Source organism: Chinchilla lanigera, unplaced genomic scaffold (assembly GCF_000276665.1).
Source record: "Chinchilla lanigera isolate Chin_1 unplaced genomic scaffold, ChiLan1.0 scaffold00070, whole genome shotgun sequence".
Lineage (NCBI taxonomy): Eukaryota > Metazoa > Chordata > Mammalia > Rodentia > Chinchillidae > Chinchilla > Chinchilla lanigera.
The window spans coordinates 7,973,785-7,985,679 of record NW_004955471.1 but is presented as its reverse complement, the minus strand read 5'-3'; the positions used below and the strand labels follow the sequence as shown (position 1 = coordinate 7,985,679).

Below are 11,895 nucleotides of genomic sequence, written 5' to 3'. Positions count from 1 at the left end.
ATGTGTACGTTTCTCAACTGAGATCTTAAATCACAAAACTAATGCAAGTTTCTGGATTACCTCTTCTGCAGACAAAAATTTTCAAGGACATTTTTAAAATCAGCAATACTGACAAGATCAAAAGTGAATTCCTAAAGAAAACATTCCCCAAGTTCTTTTTCCCTTCCTCCCCACACGGAGGGCCGCTCTCCCTTCCTGCCTGGCCCCAGCCTTCGTCTGGCCTAAATCAGTCACAGTCCCAGCAGCCCATCTGCCCCATGCATCCTTCCGGGGCTTCCTCTGCCTTCCCTCCACCGCGGTTCCTTAGCGCTTTCAACTGCTGGTACAGGAGGAGCCACATGTGCACCATGTGCCAGTCCTCTTGTTATTCAGAAGCGACTTGTGTAAAGCAGTGTCTATCATGAGATCAAATGCATTTTTCCATAGTATTTCATGATGTCTCCTAAAGAGCAGCATCAGAGCCCGGAACTCGCCTCCCTGAGGCCGTGCAGAAATCCCGATTACTTCCTCAATCTCTTGTAAGAAAACCCGTTTCTTCAGAGACACCAGCCTCATGGCCTCTGACTGTAGCATCCTTGGGTCTTCCTCCTGTTGCCATCTGCCAACCCCCTAGCTTCTTCCTCTCCCTTTTTGAAGACATGGGCACTCGCTTGTGTTCTTCCTCTCCCCAAGACCTTCCAGGCACCCTGGTGACTTCAGTGTTCACGAGGATGCCCTGCCTACCGGCTACCTGGCATCCTTTACCGCCTCCTCCGGGATCTTGTCCTCTATACCCCCCCAGCCACACCCTGGACTCAGTCGTTACCTACGCTTGTCCAGGGTCAAATAACTCACTCAGACTTCCTGCTTCTGATCAGAGCCCACTGATTTCTCTTTCTTCCTCAACCCATTTTTCATCTCCATTCTTTCCAAGCAAACACTTGGTGCTAAGTGGAGCTGCAAGAGACAGGTCTGCAGAGCCCTGGGTTTCTTATTCTCTTAGCACTGTCTAGAGTTTCATACATGGCTCAGACATTTCTAGTTAGACCAGCAGGAGAAGAACTCTGCCTCCTTTTCATAGAGGAAAAGCCAGCCTGGGTGTGGTCTCCCGATGATCTCAATGCAGATGCCAGGGGTGCAGGGGTGATGAGCTGCCCAGCAAAGCTTGGTGGCATCTGGCCCTTTTTTGTGTGGAACTGAAGACTGAACCCAGGGACTTCGCACTGAGCTACAGCCCAGTCTTTTTAAAAAAAATTTTTTTTAATTTTGAGACAAGATCTCTTTAAATTGCCCAGACTAAGCTCAAACTTATGATCCTTCTGCATCAGCCTCCCAGAGTACTGATATTATAGAGATGAGTGCTGGGATGACAGACACATACCACCATGCCCACCCTTTCTTACTCCTTCCAGACCCATTCCTGGGCTTCAAAACCTCCTTGCCAAAAGTGGGTTCAGAGACACAATCTTGTCAGTGTGTTACAGGCAGCTGAGTTAGATAGAACTATTATAGGCAGTCAGATAGGGCCAGGCCCTCAAAGGAGCCAACATGGAAGACAAGATACCTTGTGAATGGAAACCTACTTGCTGTGGGCCAGACCTCAAGAGAAAAGACTAAACAAATGCACCCACATACCTCCCTAGGGATGGACATCAGGGACTGATATTCTAAATAAGTAGCGATCACCTTGAAGAGTCCTTGACCCAACCCCTTACAGGAAAAGCCCGTGTTCTGTATTCGTGCCCGCTTGCTATGTAACTCGCTTCCCCCTTTGATCCCAATTTAATCAGTTTTATCTGAACAGTTATCCTTGTAATCTTATTGGCTGACCATAGTTTTGTCCCGCCTCATGCCCACCTTGTAATTTCCCATTTCCCCCCTATCTTGGACCCACCTGACCTAGTGGTCTTGCTCTGTAAAGTCCCTGGGAAGGGTAAGGTCCCTGGGCAACCCACTCAGGCCCCCTTCTGTCCCTCTCTTGGACAGAAGCTTTCTTTCCCTCAATAAATGTATTCTGCTCTTAACCTCCGTTGTTCCTAAAATTCATTGTTCGATTTTAGAGAACGCGAACTTGTCCCAGACATTGTTCAGGTTGGGAGCTTCTACTTTCCTGTATCAAGTGGAGCTACCAAGCAGTGGGTTGGAAGAGAGGCCTTTATCTCATTCCCAGTGTTCGTAAGTCTTCTCTGTTTTTTGATAGTCTTTTTCCAAATATGAGTCATGGAAAGTGCTATACAAATCGTTTCAAGCCCTCCTGTCCCCAAGTCAAATTGCCTCTTCCAAAGCTCTGCCAAGTGGAAATTCTGCAACCGTAACTCTCTTTCCTTCATGTCCCTGTTTCTCCCGCACAATGAAATCTCACAGCTTGCAGCAGGCTCCTGCGGCCACTGAAGCCTCCACCTCCTCCTCACACCCTTCCAGGGAAGGTCTTCACCTCTTGCTTCACAGGGAAAATTCAAGCCGTCCAAAGAAATCCTGTCCACTCCCCACTCCTGAGCCACCCCCACCCACCTGCCCTCGTGCTCAGCAGAAGAGGGAACCTCACTTCCGAGATGACCTGCGCCCCCTTGGCCAAGCTCAGTGTGGCCTACCATCCCTTCTCTTGCTCATATTTTCCAGCACCTCCCTCAACTGGATTGTTCCTGCCGATATTCACGCACAATCAAATTTTTCACATTTATTTTTTGAAAACTTATCTCTAAAGCCTTTCTGTCTCTCTTTCTATAGCCCAACTAAAGAATCCTCTGCATTTCCTGTGTCTGTCTCCTCTCTACTTACCTGAGCTTCACTGTACTCCCGTCTGCCTCTCACCCCATTGCTCTGTCCAACGGCACTTGCGCAGGCACCCATGACCATTATGTTCCAGGCATTTTTAGCTCCTGGGTTGCTTAACCTGGGAGAGCAGACATCATTGCTAAGCACTCTTTCCTTCAGAACATATTTTCCTCCTTGGCTTCCATGAACACACACATTCTGTTTTCGTTCTCAACTTTCCTTTTCAAGTTTCTTTCTCATTTCCTAAATCAGGTTCCTAGACCTCTTCTCCCTGACTGCTCCCTTCTTAAGGAATCTCATTTTTGCCCACCTACACACCAGCAACTTCCAAATTTAAGCCTCCTGCCCAGATAGCCCATCCGGGTGCCAGACCTTGTTGGCCAACTGCCTACTTGATATATTTGTCCACTAGGGTATCTGGCACCAAACCCATCCAACAAGTCTCAGCCTGAGCTTATGACACTTCGTGCCAACCCTGCTCCTCCTCTGGCACTCTCGCTTTTGACATGTGGCACAACTAACCATTAAGAGTCACTTGCGATGGTCCATAGTCCTCCCGATTTTACCTTCAATCTATTTAATCTTTTATTCCCACAGTCATCCTAACTCAGACTACCTTCACCTCCTGCCTAGGGTACGCACACAGCTTCCCAGTCGGTACCATCTGCTTGGCCCTCTCCATAGCCCTTCTCTGCACTGCATCTACAGCAGCCCCATCTAATTCAAATACATGAAGGGAGCCACACCTGTAATTGAAAATGTTCTAGGCGCTACTTTTTTAAAAAGTAACAAGAAACAAATGAAACTGATTCAAAATACCTTTTATTTAACTTCAAGTATTTTCATTTCAAAGTGCAATCAGTATTTTTAAATTCATGAGAAATTCGATATTCTTTTCCTCACACTAAGTGTTTGAAATGCAGTGTGAGTTTTACGTGCACAGCACAGATCACCAAAACCTTCAATATGTCAAGTGTTCAACAGCTATGCATGGCTAGCAACAGCCATTTTTGGACTGTAGAAATCTAGGACAACCTTTTGGCAATGAAAACCTGATCTTTTACCTGATCTCATGTGCAAAACTCTGCAACGGCCCCCAATTTTTTTCTATAGGATTAGGATTCAAATACTTATTAGCATACCCTGCAAGGCCCTCCCAGGTCTGTGGTGCGACTTCTGCTTGCTTTTCACTGTCTGCGCCACGCTCACCATCTGTGTGCCAGTCACAGTAGTATTATAGCTTCTCAGATACACAGTGCCTTAGTCACCTTCTCATTGTGGGGACAAAATACCCCACTGGGGACTTGGCCTGAGCCCCCAATCTCCTAAAATGACTTACAGCAAAGGCTTAAAAGAGATAAGTAATGTTTTGGGGAAATCCAGGAAGGTCAGAACTCTTTAGTAGCTAAGACAAAGGCTTTTCTGGATCCCCTGTATTTATTTGTTTTTGAAACAGGGGGATATGGAGAAGGGCAGGGCCCACATGAGGCAATAGCTCAGGAAAAGGAGCAGGCCTTGAAAAGTTAGAACAAAGGCAGTAAATCAGGCCAATTAAGAGAACGCTTTGATCTCCGAGGTTGGCAGTTTACTGTTCTGGAATAGGGAGTGTCTGCAGCCCCAGCTGCATCTTATCTAGCCTTCAGAGACTGTGAATAGGAGCGCTTCCAACACTGCCACAGGTGCCTGTGGTCAGCAGTTTAACCCTTAGAGAGCCCGGTCCCCCGCAGTGCCTGACACACAATTTAGAGGAGAGGCTTACACTGGTGCACATTTTCAGTCCATGGTGGCTGGCTCCAAGGCGGAAACAGCGCGGTGGAAGAGCCAGAGAACTTCTCACATCATGGTATGCAGGAAGCAAGGCAAGAAGGGAGGAGCCAGGAGGGAGATGTGGACCTTTCTAGGTCAAAGCCCCAGTGACCCACCTCCAACCAGTCGCCATCTCCTAATGCCACACCGTGATAGTTGACTGATTGTGTCAACGCCCAAGTAGGAAACGCCCAACTGAATTAGATCAGCTAGTTCTGGCGTGGCTCAAGGGATTTACTGAGGACAGAAGACCCACCCTGGGTGTGAGTAACAGCAGTCAGCAGGCTGGTAACCTGAATGAAATAAAAGTGAAAGGAAGAAGAAAGGCTCACTTCTGTTTCTTCAGAGGAGCTCCAGTCTTCACTAACCTTGAAAGTCATTTTCTGGTTTCCGGCACAGACTCTTCAGCCTGCTGGTACAAACTTGCATGGGATATTGCAGTGAGCTCCGGGGCTAGTGTATCCTTTGCAGCTCCAGTGCACAAGCAGCTCTTTTGCACTCTTCTGCACCAGAAGCTGCAGGCAGCCATTGTAAGTCAATCTTGTGATGCCTTCAGGCCATTTCTCTTATTGTCCTGATGCAAAATATTTGGATTTTTTAAGACATAGATCTTTTCAGCAACCATACTCTCCTTTGCTCCGACTTCATTAGCTATTTTTTTCTGGCAAAATTTAAACTTTCAAATGGGCTTTTTGCCCCTGATTTTCAGCATAAACCTGGCTAAAAGCAGCAAATTATGCCACAGGCTGAACATTGGGCTGCCTTGAAATTTTCTCTGCCAGATTAATTAGTCCATGGCCCTTAATATCAGTCTCCCACAAAGTCTCAGGACATGAGCAAAATTTAGATAAATTTTCTACCAAAGCATAAACATATGATCTCAAAATCCAACTGCCAATGGAGTCCTCCTTCCCAGCTGAATCCTCCAGAGCCTTGTTTTTATCATCTTCTTTTTTGTGAGCATTCCGTTCTTCTGAGTGCTAACCAGAGTCTCCCATCAAGTTCAGCTCACACTATTCTAGGGCTTTTCCAGCCTGCATCTCCAAAGCTTTCCATACTCCTTCCCTGAACCAGTTACAAAGGCTTCTTGGAGGAAGGAAGCAGAAATTAATGACCAGTGTAAAGTTTTGCAAATCGAATCCAAAATGAGGAAGAGGGATCAGGAAGTAATTACTCCTACTGAGACCCTGTCTTTAGCTAGGATCTTCGCTGATTGTTCATGTGCTTTTTAATCCTATAACAAATATATGAGGCAGGTACTGTGTGTGTATTAGCCAAGGACACTCTGGAGAATTCAGGAACTTTCCAAACAACATATGTAGGACTGGCACTTACATCTCTTTGATACCAGAGGCCACTCATTTGCCATGCTTCATAATTTTGTTATTTAATTCAGCATAAACAAACACTCAAATAAGAAAAATGGCTGCATTTTTGTAGTATATTCCCCTTCTCTGGCAAGTTTTCTTTATATAAATGTTACCAAAAACACTGCATAACTAAAGTATGACTTCCTCGTTTGAGGATCTTAAGCAAAAACAAACCTTGCCAGAAACAGTGTCATTTATTAAGTTTAAGAAGGAAGTCAAATGGTGATGGAACAGTGGCTCAAGCATAGGATACCACTCCAGTACCAGCTGACTTTGCTTCCTGTTTAAATCAGGTCTGCACATAATATGCTCAGCAGGATGTTGGGCACACAGAGGAGCTCAATGATTGCACGCTAGCATCATCATTATCACCATTCTCAGCCTATAGCAAAGTGAGAAAGCTTCATTGCAGCTTTTCCTTTTTCCCTGCATACACAGTAAAGTGCAGTATCTTTAAAATGCACTACAGTAGCTCTAAAGGATTTGCTATGAGCCACTGCCATAAATCAGCCTCCGGCTTGACTGAAGGTGACCTCAGATGTGGCCCATGTGCCATAGATCCAAGTTGTGCTGAGTGAGTTCCAGGACCCAGCACAACCCAGGTATGTTCATCCTCCACAAAAGGATGGGAGCAATGTAGCTGACTCAGAAGTGCAAGTGCTTCAGCTAGACAGACTTGGGTTCAAATCTCACCTCTTCCACACGGTAGCTTTATTACTAAGCCTACCACAAGACACAATTTTCAACTCTGTTAAACAGGAATAATTTTTACCCAGAACCTGACAAATGTTCAGAGGTACCTGTTATTTTCCAGAAGAGCCTTAGGGTTCAAACTATGGAATTTAGTTCATCTCAAATTTGCAAATCGTCCAATGAGCCCAACTGAGTTGTTGATGGATTAGGATGAAAATCAGGAACATTATTTCTGGGAGAAAGGTACCTCGTATAGTTACTTGCTCCGCTTACGGTCAAACTTCTAGTTGCTGACTCAAGCAACCACTGCTTTAAATAGATTAAAACCCACAGAATCTGTTGAGATAAATGATAGCATTTCCATGTGTGTTAGTCAGCTACCCGTGGCCATGATAAAATACCTAAGAAAATCAACTTAAAAGGGAATAATTTATTTTTGCTCGAGGTTTCGTCCATCATCACTTGGCTCCATTCTTTTGGACCTGTGGTGAGGCAGAGCATCATGGCAGGGAACATGTGGTGGAGCCAACCTGCTTACACCATGGTGGCAGGGAAGCAAAGTAGAGAAAAAGAATAAAACCTACCTTTCAAAGGCACCCACAACAACTTCTGTCCTACAGCTAGGTTTATACCTCCTAAGGTTTACACCACCTTCCTGCTGCCCATTAAGCTATGCAGCCACCAATGGGTTAATCCACTCATGAGGTCAGGGCCTTCATGGTCCATTAATTCCCTGAAGTCCCACCTCTGACTACAACTGTTATGGCAAAAATTCGGGCTGTATTCTGTAAGAGACCAAAGAGAACAGACAAAGTTTTAATATAGACCAGTCACCTCTCATCCTGACTTGCAAGTCAGGGAAGTGGGTGTGGACCTGCCTTTGTTCCCAGCTTATATACTTTTGGTTTCCATGGTTATAGATTGGAATGTTGTAGCCCTGGCCACATGTTGTTTTCCTTGTGCCATCTAACCGGGTCAGGCTGCAGTCATGAGCCCAACCACAATGATATATACTTTCTATACTCTGTTCTATATGTCCCTCTTTAGATAACCATACATTTCTTTTATGGTTACAATGTTTATCTAGGGCCAGGGAAGGGATGAAACAACCCAGGCAGGGTCATAGGTGGTTATCTGGGCCCTGGTGTTCTTTGTCTTTGGAGAAGCATTCCAGGGCTAAGTCAGGACTGCAAAGTTAACTCTTCACAACCCTCCGGGATGTTTCTCAAGACACATTTTGAGACTTGCATTAAGACTAGAATTATTCTATCTTAAAATGATATGCTAAGAGTCATCATCCCCTACACAGCCTCCACATCTTTGAGGGGCATTCTACATCCAAACCACAATGCCAGGTACATGGGGGAGGGCAGAGCATCCCCACACCAACCTTGAGCAGGTCATGGGTGCAATGGGGGCTTAGACCACCCTTACTGTAGCAGCCTGGTCAACTGCCCGGATTGAATTTTTGAAGGCTGTGACCTCCTACCTCTTGTTTGCTTTGATAGAGAATGCACTAAAGTGATTTCAAAACATTTCTAACAACACAAAGGTTAAAAAAGAATTGGTCTAGCAGAGTAAGTATGAATGGGGATTCTGGGCCATCTTGCCAACTGTATGATCTTGACCAAGTGATCATCTCTGTAGAATGAACTTCATAAGGTCCTTGTGAAAAGTGTATAACGGCATGTAAAGCACAAACAGCGCCTCACATTTGTAAGTGCTAGATAGGAGTTAGTTTGTAAGGAACGCCAAATGAATGTATATATTCATTTTATGGAAAATCAAGTGGGAATACAAAGCTCCTGTCAGTCTCAGGCATATGAATCCAGTAATAGTAAAATAATATGTTGCCAAAAGTATGTAATTATGAGGTGAAATGAGATAAGAAAGGAGAAATACAGGTCAGTTGAGAGAGGAATTTTAGACACATGAAACCGTAGTACTTCAAATCTGTGTTGGCAAAGAATAAAAATTGAGAGAAAATTAAACAATGTGAATGGCTGTAGCTATCTGGATTGACTTTTTTTCCCTCCACCTTTTCCTTTGTTTCTAAGATTATAATCCAACTGTCAGGAAAATCACAAGATAACAACTGCCACTCAGAAAATCAGGTCTCGGGGGTGGGGATTTAGCTCAGTGGTACAGCGGCTGCCTGGCAAGCGCAAGGTCATGAGTTTGATTCCCGGTACGGGAGGAAAAAAAAAAAAGAAATCAGGTCTCACACCTGCCCTGTCTGTAGCAGCCCTCTGAGGGCACAATGCCTGATGGAGGCTGTCTATGAGCTCATGGTGCTTTCCATGCTGTTAACTAGACAGGCTCTGTGAAGAAAGAGATATTCCTTGAGGTTCCCAGAAAGGACCAACTGGTTACAATTTCTTTATGGAAATTGTGCCATAGAAAGTGCTTGCTAGGATTAGTAAACCTCTCTGGTTAAAAAGGGAAATACAATAAGAAAGGTAAGCCAGACGTGATGCATGCCTATGATCGCAGCACTCGGAGAGGCTAAGGTGGGAGAATCACCAAGTTTGAGCTCAGCCTGAGCAACATAGAGAGACTCTGTCTTGAAGATAAATAAATATCAATTCCTGGTACAGATACACAAATAAATAAATAAATAAATAAATGGGTGCATATGGAGCTCAGTGCAAAGGCCCTGGATTCTATCCTTGGTACTGAAAAAAATGAATGAATGAGTAATACTCGGCTTCATGCAGTCACACTTTAATATGAATGGGGTCGGTCGTGTTGTTTTCTTCTCACCCACCAGATGAGCTCAGTTCTCCTCAGGAAATGGAGGTATTGGTGGCGTAGCTGAAGCAAAAGATATTGCCTCACACAGACTCAGTGGGAACATACAGGGAAAGTTCTGGGAGGGGTGGGAATCCCCTCAGACATGGAAACAGAGCACAGAGAAGGGGGAAAGGCCAGGGAAGGTATGGAGAGAGTCCACAAATGAAGCAATCTGTGGGGCTGTTTTTGCCTCTCTCTAAGGGAGGGCTCTAGGCCCAATCTGCAGAGCTAACAATATAGGCTCACTTCCCTCTCAGAGGACAGGAGACACAGTACATGGCTCGGGAAGCACAAGGGTATTTCTCCCTTTTCCAAGAATATGGGACAGCTGTAGGGAGCAGCTGAAGCTGGAAATTGGTCACGTGTGTAGGGGGCAAGACAAGGACAAAGTGCCTAAAGCAATCAAGCTATCTCAGTCCTGAGAAAAACATCTTGCCTGAGAAAATTCCAGTCATTAGTCACTAGGCAACCCTGTGTTAGTGACACTAAGTTTGTCAGAAGTACAAATAAAAGCCCCTACTGTGCTTGTTCAGTTCCTCTTCTCCCATCTGGAAGGAGGACTCCACCTGACCTCAGCTTTCACCTTGTGTCTTTATTTTCTAAATCACCTGGCCGTTTTTCCCTGGGACCAGCAAGAGCTGCATGGGACACAACAGACAGCTCTGCTGAGAGCTTGCTCTGGCACACAGGGACACATGGAAAGATTTGCTCTGTATGAACCTCAGAAAGTTGTTTAACTGAGCCAAGGCACTGTGTCAGGACCTGGCGAGTGCTAACCCTGTCCTCCCAGGCCATCAGGGAGCAGTGACATGAAAAAAATTTCTCTCTTGCATAATGCACTTCACAGAAATGTCAATTTTAGGAAGTGAAAATGACAGCTGTGGGTGAGCTGAACTTCCTACAGTATTAAAATTGCCACATGCTTGGTTCTTTGCCACTGCTGACCCTACATCCCCAGGAGCCTGGCTAGCAAGGAAGTGTTGCAGAGGGAGAGGGTGAAGGAACTCCTAAGGCTCTGGTTTCAGTCACTAGGTGTTTATTTATTGCTCCCCTCTGTCAGGCACGGTGGGAACTGCTGGGGACAAGAGCAAGAGAGGCAGGGTCTCTGCTCCTGAGAAGTTCACAGTGTAGTGGGGAATCTGTGGAACCAGGAATGCCAGGGGAATCACATGCACCCACACATGAGGTGGGAAGCTCTCAGCATCCCCAGGAAGGAATGAGGATTCCCCAATCACGCTGAGACCAGAAAGGCCAGGAAGAGGTGCAGTCAGGAGCTGAACTTCAGACACCTAACTCCAGAGCCTGTGTTCTTCCTGTCAGCTACATTCAGTATTTGCCATGTGTCTGCTGCCAGGGCAAGAGTTTAAGTAACAACTGAAATCCTGTCAGAGTGTCCTTCCTACAAAGGGTGAAAAACTGCACCAATAGGTGTATTTACCAAGAACAGCGGAGTAGAAGCCACAGGAAATCGTCCTCTCATGGCTCTGAGGCAGACAGTCTTCAACAAATCAGTCAATGACCTGGGCCATGGTGTCTTGGGAATGTTACCTTTTTTAGGAGTTGTTTTAACAGACTAAATTAGGCAGTGGAAATCCCAGATGCAGCATCTCAGGAAGACGTGATTAAAAACCACTACATGGCCAGAGTGGTGGAGCTCACGTCGCAGCTGCAGCTGGCTGACAGTGAGTCGGTGCACTTCTAGGCCAAGCGCCAAGCACTCTCTAAAAGACTAGCGCTGGCTGGGAAGTCTAAGGAGACGCTGACGGAGGAGATGAAACTTGCCAGTCAGAGCATCAGCAGGCTGCAGGATGAGCTGACCACCACCAAGAGGAGCTACGAGGACCAGCTGAGCATGATGAGCGACCACCTGTGCAGTATGCACGAGACGCTGTCTGAACAGAGAGAGGAGATCCACACCCTGAAGATGTCCAGCAAGGGAAATTCTAAAAAGAACAAGAGTCGACAGTTTACAAATAACTGCTTGGAGACCGATCCTTCCAGAGTTGCTGCGGCTGCTGTCCAGAGCTGCAGGCCCTGCCGTGCCCAGCGCGCAGCTTCAGGAAGCCGAGGCGTTGTCATCAGTCCCAGAAAACCCGCAGTGTTGTACATGGCCCCGAGGCATTTAAATGGATTTGTAACCAGTAAGGCAGATACAGAATGGGATGTTGACAGTAAAGTGGAAAACATTACATACACCATCGATATTGTAGGTTTCCTTAAGCTGTTTTTACCGTGCACTTTTTAAAATTAGGTTTTAATTTCAGTATGCAAGTCTGAAAAATATTTTGTATATTTTCAAACTCAAATATATGGTAATCGATTTGTTATCTACGGAATAGATATATGTTTCGGGATAAATGCTTAAAGTGTCAAACTGTTGTTACTTCTTACTGTTGAAGAAGTCTTCAGATTCTTTTTTAAAGATCTGTGCATATTCCTCCTTCCCCTCCCCCCTCTCTTCCTCCTCCCCCTCCCCCTC

General features: G+C 45.6%; 1 protein-coding gene across 1 annotated transcript; it reads left to right on the top strand.

Annotated features, from left to right (window-relative positions):
• Nucleotides 1-435: 435 nt before the first annotated feature.
• On the top strand, nucleotides 436-11,661 carry LOC102024666. Its single transcript, XM_013522866.1, is given in 3 exon segments — nucleotides 436-518; nucleotides 2,040-2,154; nucleotides 10,999-11,661. Coding segments are annotated over 3 exon segments (861 nt in total).
• The last annotated feature ends 234 nt before the right edge of the window (nucleotides 11,662-11,895 follow it).